General features: G+C 47.9%; 1 protein-coding gene across 1 annotated transcript in view; it reads right to left on the bottom strand.

Moving 5' to 3' along the window:
* Positions 1–18,753, bottom strand: part of RSPH10B (radial spoke head 10 homolog B) — a 43,634-nt gene that overhangs the window by 9,463 nt on the left and 15,418 nt on the right. The window contains exons 9-14 of the mRNA XM_040440241.1: positions 17,372–17,513; positions 15,393–15,508; positions 14,453–14,642; positions 6,063–6,171; positions 859–938; positions 631–779 (exon numbers count right to left, since the gene is read on the bottom strand). Of these exons, the coding sequence (XP_040296175.1) occupies positions 631–779; positions 859–938; positions 6,063–6,171; positions 14,453–14,642; positions 15,393–15,508; positions 17,372–17,513 (786 nt within the window). The remainder of the gene's footprint in view (positions 1–630; positions 780–858; positions 939–6,062; positions 6,172–14,452; positions 14,643–15,392; positions 15,509–17,371; positions 17,514–18,753) is intronic.

Here is an 18,753-nt window from a genome sequence, read left to right as displayed (position 1 = left end):
CAGTAATTAATGCGCATGCGCCGCCACCACTAAGGAGCCGGTCCATCGTTGCATGCGCATTAATTACTGTGATGCCGTACAAGGAATGGGCATCGCAGTGCGCATGCGCCGGCCGACGGACTGAGTGCGCAGGCGCGGGATCTCGGCGAAACAAGAAGTAAGTAGATGGGCGGTCAGAGGGAAAGGATGGGCGGGCGGGGGGAAGCGACGATAAGGCTGAGCTAGCTGGGCACCTACGAGGGTAACGCCGCCCCTGGGCACTTGCGAGCCCTCATTTGCATATGCTACTAAGATGTTTTTTGCCGGTTTTATAAGTCCAGGATTGCTCATAAAGTTAACGTTTTTATTAACTGTAAGGCTGCTAGAAAGCTATGGGAAGGGTTAAAAAGGTGAAACTTTTATGACAGACTCCCTTTAAGAAAGTGTATACCAGGGATTAGCAACCTCCGGCGCTCCAGCTGTTCTGAAACTACAACTCCCAGGATCCTCCTTTCACTTCTATAGGAGTTACAAGAACAGCCAAGTAAGTGTGCATGCTGGGAGTTGTAGTTTCACAGCAGCTGGAGTGCCAAAGGTTGCTGATCCCTGCAAATCCCCTGTCCACAATGGGAAGTAAAGAAGTACAATTACTCTCATCATCCAGATAAAATGTCTCATGGTCATGGTAGGCTCAAATGGAGCGGACGTGTTCTTCTTGCAGTAGGTCCTGTAGATGTCCCAGCACTTATCGATGCAGGACATTGCATGTTCTGTCTTGTGCGCATCACTGAATAAGTAACCTAGAGAAATGGAGAAGATGGAATCAGATGTGTTCAGTTCCTAAAATTAAAGTCTGTAAGACAAGATGCACGGACTGACCTCTGGTGGTAGTAGCATGGGGCGAGATATTTTGTGTCATGATTCGGGAAAAGCAGTCAACCAGGGAAAGCTTCTTATCTCTGCCATAGGAAAAACAGAAATGCACCATATACAGTATATCAAATACCAATACAATTACAAGTCACATATGAATGACTCAAAGTGCTTGAGTTGGTATTTTTAAAAAAATAATTTTTTTAAATTATTCTGTTTGCGGGCACTGGTAGTGATGGTGAGGCATTAGAGGTTCCTGCACACCGTGACCAGCGATGGACTGGCCATCGGGAGTACCGGGAGAATCCCGGTGGGCCGATCGAATTATGGGCCGGCCAGGGCCGCCATCAGGGGGGTAAAGCTCCAGTAACAGCAGGCAGTGTGGGGGCGGCGCTCACTCACTGACGTCACACGCCTGCTCCTCCCACTAGGCGGCGCAGGCGCGTGACGTCAGTGAGTGAGCGCTGCCGCCCGCACTTGTTACTGGAGGCTGGAGGCGGGAGCTGAATGTAAGGTAGTAAAGACTCTTTACTAAAGAGATGAGCGCTGTGCCCCCACGTGTAGTAGAATATTTACCTGGAGCCAGACTGTGCACAGAAAGGGCACTTTGTCACTGATAAATGGCGCATTTAGTGCCTGTCGTGCCCACATAGTGCCATATAGAACCCATACTCGGAAAGCGCCATACTTGTGTAGACAGAGTATAATTATAGGCAAAGTATGGCACTTTCTGCCCACGTTTTAGCTCTAGGTAGGTATGATATGGCACTTTGTGGGCACTGTAGACACTAAATACACAACTTATCTGAGCATAGTATGCCCAGGTCTTCCCACGGTCATACAGTGCTCAGATAGCGCCATGTTATGCACAGATAAATGGTGTATTTCTTGCTTATGGTGCCATACAGTACCTACCTAAAGTGAAAACCTACAGTACTTTGGCCACAGTCATACAGTGCCGACATAGAGCCAAAGTATGGCACTTTCTATGCACCTAGGTAGGTACTATATGGGTACAAATGCGCTATTTTTCTGTGAATAGGAGGGCACTATCGTGCTCTATGTGGGCACTGTATCACTATTAGGGCAGATAGTGCCATAGAGACAAAATGTCTCCCAGCACATTATACATGGCTCGTCATCATGGTTACGACCTCCCTGTAATCCAGCATTGGTGGTCGAAAAAAGCACCAAACTATGTGCACTCCCACAATCCCGGCTACTCCTATAGTGTGCAAGCATGACCACCGCTGCTGGATTACAGGGTGGTCAAAACCATGGAAACGAGCAGTGCATAATGTGATGGAAAAATGACTCCCGCCAGCAAAGGAAGCAATATGGACAATCACAATACATTAGTAAGTGCCTTGTATTAACTTTCTCTACAAGATAAATGCCACTTGCTGAAGAGACATAACCCCTTTTTTGAGTGTGTTTGGGAAAAATAAAGTGGGCCGGTCTGGCTGAAGTCCAGGGCCACTTTATTGTCCCAGTCCATCCCTGACCGTGACTGTCCCAGTATTATAGTCATACATACAAATACCAAGTGAGGGATGAGTGACATCCTTGCTGATGGCGTCCAGTTTTTTTTCTGCTGGACATGCCAGGTGTGAATGAGGGACATCCTTGCTGATGATGCAATGGGCGCCTCCGCCCAGGGCCCTCTATATAACGCGACCCAGGTGTAGGAATTGCCGAGTAGTATAGTGCGGCCTAAAATGTCTCTTTATGTGTGTCACGGTGCTCCTACCTGGATACGGCCGGACCCCAGGCTTTGGCTCCGAAGCAATAAATAGGGGGAATAATTGAGGGATAAAAGAATAACTGGAGTCCAGTCCTTGAGATGAAGTTTAATGGCTGCTTTACTTTGAATAAATGTTTCTTCAAACAGTTTACAGGCTTTGTCTTGGTTCCAGCAGGCTTTAGCATGAAACTGGCAGCCAAACTCAACTGTATCTGTTTCTCTCTGACTCTGCTGTACTGACAGGCTGGCTGTATGCTGCACTCTCTCTCTGTAGTCTGAATCTAAGTTATGCCAGGGAACTTTCCTCCTGGCTCCTGAGGCTTTAAAGGATAACTGATATTTTTTTTTATTTGCTAGTTTATTAGAGCTAGGCATGTATACCTGAGTTAGTCTGTCATTGATTGCCAAAAGATCTGTAATTACCTTTATAACAACAGCTTTCATTAATGTCCTCTGTCCCTTTCCACTGCTCACTTAAAAGACTGTTGCTATGGCTTGTCTGTCTCTGGCTAAGAAGACGGAGGGGCGGTCCTTCACACTGCATGCCTGCATTAGGCTTCAGAATGAGGAGGCGTGTCTCTCAGTAAATACATTTGATTGGCTGGCAGGAAGCTGCTGGCTACAGCAAGTTTGTATGTGACCTGAGGGAATGCAGTTTTGGCCTCAGAGAACTGGCAGAGGCGCCATCTTGAGAAGATCCTCAAAATGTAGGATTCAAAACAGCCGTAACTAAGGGGAAAACTCAAGGAAAACAGTGGTAAGTGAAGAACTAAAGATTGCTTTATGCATAATGCTGCTGCAGCAGTAACATATGCTAAAATTGTTTTTTTGATGAAAATATGACAGTTATCCTTTAAACTTTGGCCTCCATAGACAGCAGAGCTTAGGGTGCTCTGGCTGGCATGGGCACGTCCTTCCCCTATCGGGAAGGGGGGGGGGGGGGTAAGCTAGACTAACTAGAAACTGGTCCCCACCCTTCCTGCAGGAAGTGGGACTAGCCCTCCTCTCCACAGAGGGGGGTTAGAATGGAATGGAAGATTCCACTCTATCTAGGAAAGCTCTGCCATATTTGCTGCCACCTACTGGTGAACAGGCACATTACAGTTGAACATAACAGTTGCAAACAGATTAGGAATGCACAGTGTGGAGGACCTGGAATAAAATGCATAAGATGACGTTTTGTTAGCCCATTAAAGACAGTAACAGGGTGCAGGAGTGGTAACACCACTCTGGGGTGTTACAATGGCATCCAGTATTTTTCTGCTGGACATACCAAGTGGTTGCTAAGTGACAAACTTGCTGATGGCGTCCAGTATTTTTTTGCTGGACATACCAGGTGGGCGATGAGTGACATCCTTGCTAATGGCATCCAGTATTTTTTTGCTGGACATACCAATTTCCCCAGTTTGGCTAATACTGTAAATAAGACTTTCCTCTATTAAACAAGAATTCTCTTATAGGGTATTTGAAAATTCACATGGCCACTGCAGCCAATGATTGGCTGCAGCAGTCACATGGATGATGTACAGTACGTGATGTCACTACTGCAGGACTGGCATCTATTTAAAAAAAAACATGAAGGTGAATCTACCCTGTAGTTATGAATACTACATGAATACCCCATTGTATTTAATATGCTACTTCTGCATCTCTGATTGCTATGAGCAGTAGGTTCAGTATCTAACTGGTTAATGGCACGGACACCTTTGTAAATAGCTTTCTGGCTAAATCTGTAAGATCTGATGCCATTTACGTTCTCTCGTGTACTTTGGACTTTATGTATATCTACTACCTTAGTTTACATTGGCATGGTTAATTATTTCCAAGCCCCTACTTCAGTTCTGTTCCTTCTTCAGGATCCTGATGGTTATTCCTCAGTATAGACCATCAATATCAGCTTAGTACGGGTCTGACACCTGGCATCCCACCGATCAGCTATTTGGGTGTTTATAGTAGGACTCCTACTGATCAGCTATTGATGGTCCATCCTAAGGAAAGCCCACCAATACCCTAATCCCAGAAAACTCGTATAGCATATTACTCACATTTTAATGTCAAGTATATTACAATATGAATTCAGTGATCCTACAATGTGTAGTAGATGAGCAGTGAAATAAGGAGACCTCACTTAATGTACTGCAATATAGGTGTAATAGAACTGGTTCCAGTCAACTAGTGGTGATTAGACTGGAGGAACAGTCCATATTTGTGACCCATGATTGAATAATTAGACTTCTCACTGGCCTAGAGAGGTCCATATGACCACATCATGACTTGGTGGTGCTATCGGTGTGGCCGATTGGTCGGTTCCAGGCCTATCAGTGTCAACAGAGGTCTCTATTCTCCATACTGGGTCTATAGTCAGTAAGGTCAGTTTCTCTAAAAGGGTCTTAAAAGAGTTTATTCTGGTGAAAGACCCTCTTTCAGGTGCATGTCTCAGAGGAAGTTCATGTGTGCATATTGTCTATTATGGTCCAAATTCATTTACATTCATGTACCCTCAGTTTTAAATAACCTTTCATAAATCAATAATGGAAACAAAGACAATAAACTTTATCATATATCTTATTAGACAAAAATGCCTCTTTCTTCACCTTTCAGACACTTATTTTCCTCCCTTCAGCCTCCGAACATTCATCCATAAAGGCAAAGAAGACATATTTTCAGCTCCACTGAGAGATCTGGTTACAGCTGCTGCCCACAGAAGTCTATGTGGAGGGGAGGATAAGAAGGGAGCAGCTGCAGAGAGAAAAACAGACAAACCCACAGTCTCACAGGCACAGAGGACATTACCCTAAGGGCTCATGCACATGAACGTATTTTCTTTCCGTGTCTGTTCCGTAGTTTTTGTGGACCATATGCGGAACCATTCATTTCAATGGGTCCGTTCCACAAAAAAATAGAACGTGCCCTATTATTGTCCGCAGTATGGACAAGAATAATACTGTTCTATTAAGGGCCAGCTGTTCCGTTCCGCAAAATACGGAATGCACACGGACGTCATCCGTATTTTTTGCGGATCCGTTTTTTGCAGACCGCAAAATACATATGGTGTGCATGAGCCCTAAATCTAGGAAATTGGGTAAAGCATTAAAGACACTAGATGAAACAGCTGCATCTGTCATTACCCTCTATATTTCTTTCTCTGCAGCTGCCCCCTCTTTCTCCTCCCTCCCCTCTCTGTAGACTTCAATGGGCAGCAGCTATAACTTGATCGCTCATTGAGCTGATGAGCAGCTTTCAGCTCTACCTCTTGTGTATGGATTTAATATATATATTCAGAGTGAACAGTGCAGTGGGCAGAAAGGGGGAGAGGAGTCTGATAAGTGTAGAAAGAGGCATTTTTCTAAAATAAAACATATTACAAAGTTTAATATCTTCATTTGTACTTTTGATTTATGGAAAGTTGTTTATAATCAGTAAGTAATGTTGCCACTTCATGCTAATGAAAAAGGAAAGGACTCACGGACTATCAGCACGAGCGATGTGATGAGCCAAGTAGATAATATTGGTCAGGAATGCTCGAAGCAGCATTGTAGCATAGGGAGAGTGAACTTCTTCAGGCTCTGAGTTGTCTGTTGGATGCACAAAGTTTGCCATAAAAAGTACATTAGTAGCAGTGAGTAATGATAACCTGTACAATGCAAAACTATGGTAGACAACAGTTTTGGAAGATTCATTTTTAGTGTGTTTTCTGTTTTTCAGCAAGTGCCAAAATAAGACATTCATGAACGCAAGAATGAACCGGCAAGTGAACTGGGACCTTGGGAGCAGATGTTCACAATACTACCTCTCCAACACTACTCTGCCATCACCCCTAAGATGTATTTTGCACCTCTTAAGGTAGGTAAGGGGCTGTTCACATCATGTTTTCATACGATTGGAAAAGCTACTGAAGATTAACTTTGACAGACGCCATCCATAGGTTCTCATGGTCAAAAAAAATAAATAATAATGTATACAGTGCAAATATGCCTTTTCACTCAAAGCTATTTTATGGAATAACGTAGTCGACTATGCTATTTTTGAAACCTCAATAAAAAGGCATAATGATGCACACTGACCCAACGGAGGTCAAAAGGATGCACTTTTTGCTTAGCATGGTAGAAAAACCCATACAGAGAAAATCCAACCAGTTTGGCCCGTTCTCCCAACAGCAGGCAACAGGGTAAGGTCTCTCATCCCCTAAAGACATTAGAGTGGAACTGTCACCGCTCCTGACATGCCTGTTTTAATAGCGTCATGCGTTCTCCATGTAATAACAATTCTGGAACATCTATTCTTATGCCTCTATGTTGTGCCGTTCCTTTATTATTCCTGCTAGAAGTTATGAATGAATTGCTAGCAGTCTGCAGTAAGGGTACAGAGGGGAGGTAACCAGTTGGGGGGGTGTGTACCAGCATAGTCTGACAATGGCCGCACTGATTGGATAGAGTTTGTGCAGGTACTGTCATGGTCTTACCTTCTTGCTGTTCTCCTTCGTTTGACATGTGCTGGCGGCCATCTTGGTTTCTGGGTTCCTTGTAGCCTCCCACCCTGCGGCTCCTCCTTCCCACTGGGAGGAGCTGGATGCCTAGCTCATATATATAGGAGGTCTGTGGCTTCAGTTCCTTGCTTGGTCCTCCTGTGTTCACATGCTTCTAGACTGCTGCTGCTTCTGGTTCCTGATCCTGGTTTCGTCCGACTACCCTGCTGGTTCCTGATCCTGGTTTCGTCCGACTACCCTGCTGGTTCCTGATCCTGGCTTCGTCTGACTACCCTTCTGGTTCCTGACCTCTGGCTTCGCAAAGACTCTGCTTCGGTTTCGCCATCCGTTTGGACTTTTGCTTTACAGCTTTATTTTCAATAAAGCCTTCTTATTTTCACTTATCTCTTGTTGTACGTCTGGTTCATGTTTCCGTGACATTAGGACCAAGCCATGAATTCTGACGGTACAGGGCCATCCTCGCTACCCACGCTGGTTGCCAGACTTGATCAGCAGGATCACCTGTTGGGTCGGTTCGCTGTGGCGTTGCAAACCCTGCTTGAACGCACGGCTCATTTCGCTCCCGTTGCCGATGGGTCGGTTGTCGCTCCTGGGCCCGCTCCTACTGCCGCTCCGGTTGTTGCGCCAGAGTCTACCCCGACACCTGTTGTTGCACCTGCGGTGTTTCGGGGTATGACCGGTTCTGCCCCTCTTCCACAGCGCTTTGGGGGAGAGCCAACTCAGTGCCGAGGTTTCCTTAACCAGGTGGGCATTTATTTCGAGTTGCTGCCACATGCCTTTCCTACTGAGAGATCAAAGGTGGGCTTCTTGATCTCGCTGCTCTCGGACAAGGCCTTGGCCTGGGCCAGCCCTTTATGGGAGAACAACAATCCGGTGGTTGCCGAGTTTTCCGGTTTTGTTGCTTCTCTTCGGAAGGTATTCGATGTGCCGGCTCGTGCTGCCTCTGCTGCGAAGCTCCTTATGTCCATCAGACAGGGTTCACGATCCGTAGCTGAATACGCCATTGAGTTTCGTACCCTGGCAGCAGAGGTGGGCTGGAATAATGAGGCTCTGGTCGCTGCTTTCTCTCATGGTCTCTCGGATGCCTTGAAGGATGAGGTTGCAGCTAAGGACCTACCAGTGGAGCTCGAGTCTCTTATTTCTTTCCTGATTTTGATTGACACCAGACTCAGGGAGAGACCTTCCTTTAAGGAGAGCCTGCGGAGGTTTTCTAACAGATTGGCGCCCACGTTTGCTGTCCCACCCGTGCCTCCCTCTCCTCCCACGCCTCCTGGGGATGACTTGTCTGGGGGTGAACCCATGCAGCTGGGGTTTGCTCGCCTGTCCGAGGGGGAGAGGGTACTCCGGAGACGCGAGGGCCGATGCATGTACTGTGGTCTCGGTGGGCATTTTCGGTTGGCATGTCCGAACCGTCCGGGAAACGCTCGCACCTGAGATCCTGTCGGGGGCAGATCTTGGGTGGAGTCTCCTCGTCCCCGGTTTCCCGTGTTGACAAACCACTGATCACTGTTGTCCTCTCCTGGGTCGGGGGCTCGGTGACGACCCAGGCGTTGGTGGACTCTGGTGCTGGTGGTTTGTTCATTGATAATGTGTTCGCTGCCGCCAATTCCATTCCTCTGCAGGCTCGAGGTTCCCCACTGGCTCTTGAGGCGATAGACGGCAGACCCCTTCTGCCGCCACACGTGACTCATGAGACCCTTCCAGTGGGGATAGCCATTGGTGCCGTTCACAGAGAGTCGGTCTGCCTCCAGGTTATTTCGTCTCCACACTACTCGGTGGTCTTGGGGTACCCCTGGCTCCGGAAGCATAATCCGACTTTCGATTGGAGATCGGCCGAGATCCTCTCGTGGTCACCGCAGTGTGGGGCTAGTTGCATCCATGGGTCTGTCAAGTTGCTGTGTACTTCCTCGGACTCTCTGTTGCCTCCTGAATACGAGGAGTACCGGGATGTATTCGATAAGGTGCGCGCGGTTGCCCTACCTCCGCACCGCCCATACGATTGTGCCATAGAGTTACAATCTGGTGCCGTTCCTCCTCGTGGCAAAGTCTATCCACTGTCGGTAGCGGAGAATGAGGCCATGGAGGAGTACGTGAGGGAGGCGCTTTCACGCGGACACATTCGCAAATCCTCGTCCCCGGCAGGGGCTGGATTTTTCTTTGTGAAAAAGAGGGGCGGTGAGTTGAGGCCTTGCATCGATTACAGGGGTCTCAATCGCATCACAATCAAGAACGCTTACCCGATACCCTTGATTTCCGAGCTGTTCGATCGCCTTAAAGGGGCCACGGTCTTTACCAAACTCGACCTGAGGGCGGCATATAACCTGGTAAGGATCAAGGCGGGCGATGAGTGGAAGACCGCGTTTAACACCAGGACCGGTCATTATGAATCCTTGGTTATGCCCTTTGGGTTGTGCAATGCGCCCGCAGTCTTTCAGGAATTCATCAACGATGTTTTCCGTGACCTGTTGCAGCAGTGTGTGGTGGTCTATTTGGATGACATCTTGGTATATTCTGAATCCATGGAGGCCCACATTCTGGATGTCAGACGAGTGTTGCAACGGTTACGAGAGAACAAGCTGTTCGGTAAGCTTGAGAAATGCGAATTTCACCGATCCCAGGTAACCTTCTTAGGTTACATCATTTCCGCTGAGGGGTTCTCCATGGATCCTGAGAAGGTTTCAGCTGTCTTACAGTGGCCCCAGCCCAGTGGTCTTCGTTCCCTGCAGCGCTTTTTGGGCTTCGCCAATTATTATCGGAAGTTCATCAGGGACTTTTCCATGCTAGCCAAGCCTCTCACGGATCTGACCAGGAAGGGCAGTAATTCCCAGGTCTGGCCGCTCGAGGCCATCCGAGCTTTTGAGGCTCTAAAGTCCGCCTTTGTGTCGGCTCCGATTCTGTCGCATCCCAACCCTGGGTTGCCCTTTGTCCTCGAGGTGGACGCGTCTGAGACGGGAGTAGGCGCCCTTCTGTCTCAGCGTAGAACACCAGAGGGTCCTCTGCTTCCTTGTGGGTTTTACTCCCGGAAACTGTCTTCCGCGGAGTGCAACTATCAGATTGGTGACAGGGAGTTATTGGCCATCGTGCAGGCCCTTAAAGAATGGAGGCACTTGCTCGAGGGTTCGGTGGTTCCGGTCCTCATCCTGACGGACCACAAGAATCTGACCTACCTTTCTGAGGCCAAGAGATTGACACCACGTCAGGCCAGATGGGCTCTGTTCTTGTCACGTTTTAATTACGTGGTCTCCTACCTACCCGGTTCCAAGAACATCAGGGCGGATGCCTTATCACGGCAGTACTCCGAGCTGTCCAGGGAGGAGTCGATTCCGACTTCGGTCATACCTCCGAATCAGATCTTGGCCGCCATTCGCACCAGCCTGACCTCTCCCCTGGGTGAGCAGATTTTGGCGGCTCAATCTGGTGCTCCCTCTGGGAGACCCAACGGCAGATGTTTTGTGCCTGAGGAGTTGCGCACTCGGTTGTTGCGAACCTACCATAACTCCAAGACCGCGGGGCATCCTGGAAAGAATCAGCTGTCCTGGGCTGTTTCACGTCTGTTCTGGTGGCCTTCCCTACGTTCCGACATCGCCGCATATGTAGCGGCATGCTCCGTTTGTGCCCAGAGTAAGTCCCCTCGGCACCTTCCGCTGGGCCTTCTGCAACCCATAGCCACCGGGGAGCGCCCATGGTCACACCTGGGGATGGATTTCATTGTGGACCTCCCTGCATCCCGAGGCCATAGGGTCATTCTCATGATTGTGGATCGGTTTTCCAAAATGTGCCACTGTGTTCCTCTCAAGAAGTTACCCTCTGCACAAGAGTTAGCCACGATTTTTGCCAGGGAGGTCTTCCGGTTGCACGGTTTGCCCAAGGAGATTGTGTCGGATCAGGGGAGTCAGTTTGTGTCCAGGTTCTGGCGCGCCTTTTGCTCCCAGTTGGGGATTCATCTCTCCTTCTCCTCGGCCTACCACCCTCAGTCCAATGGGGCCGCAGAACGATCCAATCAGGCCTTGGAGCAATTCCTTCGTTGCTATGTCTCCGATCACCAAGACAATTGGGTTGACCTCCTGCCTTGGGCTGAGTTTGCCAGGAACACGGCGGTGAACTCTTCCTCTGGGACGTCTCCCTTCATGGCCAATTATGGGTTCCAACCTGCCGTGTTACCGGAGGTATTCTCTCCCCAGGATATTCCGGCTGTGGAGGATCACCTTTCCGTCCTACGTGCTTCTTGGGTACTGATCCAGAAGTCCCTTGAGGTCTCTGCGCAGCGCCAGAGACTCCAGGCTGATCGCAGACGAGCGCCTGCTCCTTCCTACCAGGTCGGAGACCGTGTATGGTTGTCCACACGCAACCTTAACCTTCGAGTGCCCACTCCCAAGCTGGCGCCTCGCTTTGTTGGTCCCTTCCGAGTGCTTCGCAGGGTAAACCCGGTAGCCTATGCCCTTGCGCTTCCTCCTGGCATGCGGATCTCCAACGTGTTTCATGTCTCCCTGTTGAAGCCACTGGTGTGTAATCGTTTCACTTCCTCGGTTCCTCGGCCTCGTCCGGTCCAAGTGGGTAATCGTGAGGAGTATGAGGTGAGCAATATCCTGGACTCACGCCTGGTCCGCGGTCGGGTGCAGTTTTTGGTCCATTGGCGTGGTTATGGTCCAGAGGAGCAATCCTGGGTTCCCTCCACAGATGTCCATGCTCCTGCCTTGCTCCGAGCCTTCCACGCACGCTTCCCTCAGAAACCGTTCTTTACTCCGCGGAGGAGGGGCCCTTGAGGGGGAGGTACTGTCATGGTCTTACCTTCTTGCTGTTCTCCTTCGTTTGACATGTGCTGGCGGCCATCTTGGTTTCTGGGTTCCTTGTAGCCTCCCACCCTGCGGCTCCTCCTTCCCACTGGGAGGAGCTGGATGCCTAGCTCATATATATAGGAGGTCTGTGGCTTCAGTTCCTTGCTTGGTCCTCCTGTGTTCACATGCTTCTAGACTGCTGCTGCTTCTGGTTCCTGATCCTGGTTTCGTCCGACTACCCTGCTGGTTCCTGATCCTGGTTTCGTCCGACTACCCTGCTGGTTCCTGATCCTGGCTTCGTCTGACTACCCTTCTGGTTCCTGACCTCTGGCTTCGCAAAGACTCTGCTTCGGTTTCGCCATCCGTTTGGACTTTTGCTTTACAGCTTTATTTTCAATAAAGCCTTCTTATTTTCACTTATCTCTTGTTGTACGTCTGGTTCATGGTTCCGTGACAGGTACACTCCCCCAACTGGTTACCACCCCTCTGTACCCTTACTACAGACTGCTAGCAATTCATTCATACCTTCTAGTAGAAATAATAAAGGAATAGCACAACCTAGAGCCCTAAGAATAGATGCTCCAGAATTGTTATTACATGGGGAATGAATTAATCTATTAAAACAGGCATGTCAGGAATGGTGAAAGGTCCTCTTTAAATTGTTGTGGATCCTGTCAACATATCTAATTTGTAGAGCGGGCTTGAAAACTCTGAGAACTAAAAGAAGGTTTCTTGAGAACCTTGGTGCCAAAGACGTGGTTGATGCACCCATGGCAGCGCTATGCTTTAACCCCCTTCTACCCCGGAGGTTTTTTTGATGTTGCGTTTTCATTTTGTGCTCCTGGCCTTCCAGAGCCATAACTTTTTTATTTTTCTGTTCACATAACCGTATGTTTTTTCGCAGGACAAGTTGTACTTTCCAACGTCACCATTTAATATTGCATAGAATGTAGTGGAAAGCGGGGAAAAAATTCCAAAGGCGTTTTGTTTCATTTTTACGGCGTTTATTATGCAGTAAAACTGACTTGTGATCTACATTCCCCAGGTCAGTACGAATCTGGCGATACTACGTATTTATAGTTTTTCTTGCATTTTGATACAAAAAGAAATAAAAAAAAAATTTCTGTCAATTTCTGACCCCTATAATTTTTGAGGGCTGTATGAGGGCTCATTTTTTGCGGGGCGACCTGTACTTTTCATTGATACCATTCTGAGTGTACAACTTTTTGATCACTTTTTATTTAATTTTTTTGTTAGAGGAGAAACGACCAAAAAATGGCAAATCGGCCATTTTTACCCTATTTTTGCTTCAATTTTTTCCGTATGGGATTAATAGTTTTATGTTTTGATAGTAAAGCATTAGATTGCTATTGTCATAGACTCCTATGCACTAGCATTGGAGTCTATGATGTTTTACGAGTTTCCTATAGAGCCCCGCTACAGACAAGGGCTCCATAGGAAACACTGTGCAGCAGCCTCCTGTCATTCACTATGACAGAGGCTGCCGCACACAAGCCCTCACTCCTCCGATCACCGCACGGGGGAGCCGGAGGATTACCGGAAGCGAGTGCTTAGATGCAGTCGTCAAGATTGACCATGGCATCTGAGAGGTTATATGTCCGCGATCAGCATTACCACCAGTCGCGAACAATAGCCGTCGGTGCCTGCTGTACGAAACACTGAGCGGAGCGGGCGTCATCTTTAAAGGCCTGACATTTGATGTAATAGTACGTCACATGTCGGGAAAGAGTTCAAAGAGTTATTTCCGGAATTTGATATTGAGGACTTATCTTCCGGATAGGCCATCAATATCAGATCGGAGGGGGTCCGACTCTTGGCACTATGACAGATCAGATGTATGAAGAGGCCACAGTCGTCGGTGAGTGCTTAGGCTTTTTCCTAGGCCAGTGACGTCACCGTACATCGGTCATGTGGCATACGCGCAGCTGACAGTAACATTCAGGTGAATGGAGCTGAGCCATGATACCAAGCCCAGTCACTATACAATGGACAATGCTGTGCTTGGTGAACTGTGAAGAGGCCGCGGTGCTTATTGTAGCTCTGGTCAGCTGATCGGCGGGGGTCCAAGGATAGCCCCTTTAATTTTCTAAACTTATAATAGCAGAAATAGTGCAGATGTGAATGTGGCCTGTTTCATTACACTAACAGAAAAACAACAATAACAAAAGCCGGACCCGTCACATAACTGTCACCAGAGGTGCCCTGTCGGACTTTAACGAGGTCTGTCGGGTTTCTGTTGTTTTATCAGAAAAAAAAATACTTTTCTATAGCCACCATTACACGTTTCCAGTTCTCCTGTATTGTGCATTAGTTATATTCTGTATACTGATGGCATGAACATCAATGGTTAAGCCCTACATCATTTGTGCTAAACAGGCAAGAATAGAGGGATCTTGATAGACTTGGGGCACGATGGGACACTAGTAGAGGGGTAGGACGCAGATCTAGTTGGAAATGGTGACAACTGGTGCCAAGGGTTCTGGGGGACAAGGCAACAGATCCGCTGCTCGGGTCAACACCCCTGCAAGACTTGTCAGAAATCATCATTATTAGAAAGATTTGTATTAATTTCACCTGCCAAAATCCGATCCATTTCACAAAGTGTTAGGTCGCAGTGATGGAACTTGCAGTCTTTCAAAAATCTCCAGAACTGTAATTTCGTCATAAGGAAGGCGTTATCACAGCAGTTCTCATTGCCCAGGCTGCTGTAGAACCTGTATGTCTTCCGCAGCATTGTGAGATTTCGGAGGATGCCATATTCCACCTAAATATCGCAAAATGAATAATCACAGGTCACTTATATGTCTACACTACACCGGTCTGTCAGGTTGGAAAATTTCCGCAGTGATCAGCTGAAAATACCCTGATTAGCAAAATGTAGGCAGTCATTTGCCACTTTGGACAAGGCAACTGGCTCCCTGGTAGGCCTGTTTTGTCATACTGTTAGAAGGATCATTCATACGAATGATCCCACAGACGACTGATCGGCCACATAAATGCCAACAGTATATGTACTGTAAAATACAAAGGCTGGTTTCACACCAAAAACAGCCTGCTGGAGCTTCTGGATCAGGCATTGCTGCATACTGCCCGCCAGACCCCATTCACTATAATGGGATCCAGCAGAGATCAGACCGCTACACCCTGCAAGTATGCTGGAAATCGGTCATACAAAAATCGCTGCAATCAACGGTTTTGTCCGGCTGATTCCTGGCATTCTTTGCCGGAACAGCCTGCGTGCCAGAGAGTGCACCAAAAAAGTGCAACTGATGGTCATGACGTCACTGGCAGGGGTAAGCAGGTAGATGGCCGCAGTGGTCAGAGGAGCGCTGGGGCCTGATCAGCGAGGGTCCCGGGTGTCAGACCCCAACCGATCAGATGCTGATGACCGCTCCAGAGACTGGGTTTGCAGAAATACCTGCGCATGTTGCAGAAACGACTGTAATGGATTTTTCACTCACAGAAGTTTCTGCAATGACTCTACTGCATGTGAATATACTCATATAACACATACCTGTTTCTGTTCTTCATAGCGTTCATCCTCTGGTAAGGTGTTCAGCAGGGAAGCAATATCAAGTTCAATATAAGATCCTGATAAAGTGGGAATACCTGAATTCAACATGGAGCTTTCTGCCAAATGAACACATGTATGAGATACTTAGACATCCGAGATTTACTATAATTCCAATCCTATTTATTTTGTTTGTGCAAATGAATATATTTTAGTATGCGGGTACTATGTTAGAGAACATCATCTGGTGGTGTAAAGGTGCCACCAATTACCCGATGAACGAGCGAAACGCTTGATCATCTGGACATCGCACCTTTCAAGCGGACACCGAAATAAACAGCCTCTGCTGCTGGCAAACAACAAGTCTGGATGGGGACGAACAATTAGCGATCACTCTTCCCTATACTATGGAGAGGAGATTGTCCCATGTAAAAGGAACTAGAGATTTGCTAAAAAATTTGTTATAATACTGTACGGAGATCTGTCTCCGTACAGCATTAGAATGTATGGGCTCTGATGAGCAGAAGCAAGTTATTTGCGAAGTCGTGCGAGACTTCGTTGAATAATTTCGGTAATTATTACAGTGAAAAACCACTTCAGAACTTGGAACTGAACTCGGTTTCGATTCCAAGGTTTTTCACTGTAATAATCAATTGCCTTAGTTATTCGACGAAGTCTCGCACGACTTCGCAAATAACTAACTTTGGCTCATCGGAGCCCATACATTCTAATACTGTATGGAGACGGATCTCCATACAGTATTATAACAATTTTTTTTAGCGAAGCAAGTTCCGATGTAGCATCCAAAGTCGCTTCGCTCATCTCTAAAAGCAACCTTAACTTATGAGGGGCGCAGGCTGTACACCTAAACTGCTGTAGATTTCTGTCTTCATGTAATCCAGAAAACTGGGGTTTGCATCTTTATTACGCCAGAAAAGTGGCTGGGGGGGGTGATATATTCCCTTTTATGTTTTACGTTTTTGCGGATTGCATGTGGACCCATTCATTTCTATGGGGCTGTAAACATGCACACAGCACACGGATGTCATTTTGTGCTGTCCTCATCCATGCAACCGTATGTTCATCCTGCAAAAAAGCATATCCTATTCCTGCCCGTTTTGTGGACAAAAATAGGTATTTCTACAAAAGGGCGGAATGGGAAAGTGCGGGAAACACACGGTTAGTAGCCAAGTTTTGCGGATTCGCAGTGTGCGGACCGCAAAACACATGGTTGTGTTCATAAGGCCTAACATATAGAGGGTCATTTAAGATCAGAAATATGCCTATAATAACCTTTGCGCTGGAATCTGCAACTTTGCCCTACTCACACCAGGTCTAAAAAAAGGGGGTGTGGCGTGGGAAGGGGGTGGACTGGCGGGCCCGTCTCATTCATCACTTTCCACGCCTGTTTTAGGCGTAGAAAATTATTTAAATGTAAGGCCCCTTGCACACGAACGTGTGCGCTCAGTGGCTGTATTGCAGACCGCTTTTGCGGATCCGCAATACACGGGCACTGTTCCGTGTGCATTCCGCATCATGGATGCGGACCCATTCACTTCAATGGGTCTGCAAATCCGGAGATGCGGAATGGTGTGGAACGGAAGCACAGAACAGAACCCCACGGAAGCACTACGGAGTGCTTCCGTGAGGTTTCGTCCTGTACTTCCGTTCCGCAAAAAGATAGAACATGTCTTATCTTTTTGCGGAACGGGCAGATAGCGGACCCATTAAAGTGGGCGCCTCTACATAACTTTGGCGGATCCACCGCCAGCACAGAGGCTTATTAAGACCGGCATCTAAAACGCCAGTCTTAATAAATGGCCCCTATAGTGCTTTTAACACTTTTTTAGACTTTTTGTATGATTAGTGACAATTGCTTTTTATTAGTTTTCTGTGTCTCATTTAAAATACCATACAGGACTTGTTTTTTTGGTAGTAGTCATTTTTTTTAGGTATCACACTCCCCCGATCCATTTGCTTACCTCCACAAATAGGACTCTGGGTACGAATACCACTCAGATCTGGAGTATTCACTCTGTCATACTTAAAATTTGGGTATTCGGCAATCTGATCTTCCACAAATTCCCCAATATAAATCTTTCCATTTTTAAAAATAAATTTGCCCTAGCAAAACAAAGTGAATACAAAATATGAAGAATACTGTAAACTAGTACATGGCATTATTGTGTAGTATGTACAGTGTTTTGTGTGTATATTGTGGAGTCTAAGAAGAAGGATAGGTCACCATTCAAAAAATAAAATAAAAACTTTACTGGGGTTATCTCGTTATTAATGTAAAAAATGAAAATCAGACATCATATAGTACATGACAATACCTTTCCAACAAAGCTAGAACCAGCCCTGTACCTCACATGGATCCAGTGATCTCCACATTCATTGCTCTGCTCCATTTATATCAAGCCGGCAGCTCAGGGGGCGTGTCTTTTCTGCTGCAGCTCAGGGGGCGTGTCCATGCTCTCCCTATCACAGCTCAGGGGGAGTGTCCATGCTCTCCCTATCACAGCTCAGGGGGAGTGTCCATACTCTCCCTATCACAGCTCAGGGGGTGTGTCCATGCTCTCCCTATCACAGCTCAGGGGGCGTGTCCATGCTCTCCCTATCACAGCTCAGGGGGCGTGCCCATGCTCTCCCTATCACAGCTCAAGAGGAGGGTCTTTTCTGCTGCAGCTCAGGGGGCGTGTCCATGCTCTCCTTATCACAGATCAGGGGGCGTGTCCATGCTCTCCTTATCACAGATCAGGGGGCGTGTCCATGCTCTCCCTATCACAGATCAGGGGGCGTGTCCATGCTCTCCCTATCACAGCTCAGGGGGCGTGTCCATGCTCTCCCTATCACAGCCCAGGAGGCGTGTCCATTCTCTCCCTATCACAGCCCAGGAGGCGTGTCCATGCTCTCCCTATCACAGCCCAGGAGGCGTGTCCATGCTCTCCCTATCACAGCCCAGGAGGCGTGTCCATGCTCTCCCTATCACAGCCCAGGAGGCGTGTCCATGCTCTCCCTATCACAGCCCAGGAGGCGTGTCCATGCTCTCCTTATCACAGATCAGGGGGCGTGTCCATGCTCTCCCTATCACAGCCCAGGAGGCGTGTCCATGCTCTCCCTATCACAGCCCAGGAGGCGTGTCCATGCTCTCCCTATCACAGCCCAGGAGGCGTGTCCATGCTCTCCCTATCACAGCCCAGGAGGCGTGTCCATGCTCTCCCTATCACAGCCCAGGAGGCGTGTCCATGCTCTCCCTATCACAGCCCAGGAGGCGTGTCCATGCTCTCCCTATCACAGCCCAGGAGGCGTGTCCATGCTCTCCCTATCACAGCCCAGGAGGCGTGCCCATGCTCTCCCTATC

The sequence above is a fragment of the Bufo bufo genome, chromosome 7 (assembly GCF_905171765.1).
Source record: "Bufo bufo chromosome 7, aBufBuf1.1, whole genome shotgun sequence".
In the NCBI taxonomy this organism is placed as follows: Eukaryota; Metazoa; Chordata; class Amphibia; order Anura; family Bufonidae; genus Bufo; species Bufo bufo.
Note: the sequence above shows the minus strand (reverse complement) of the source record. Positions and strands in the feature narration are given on the sequence as shown.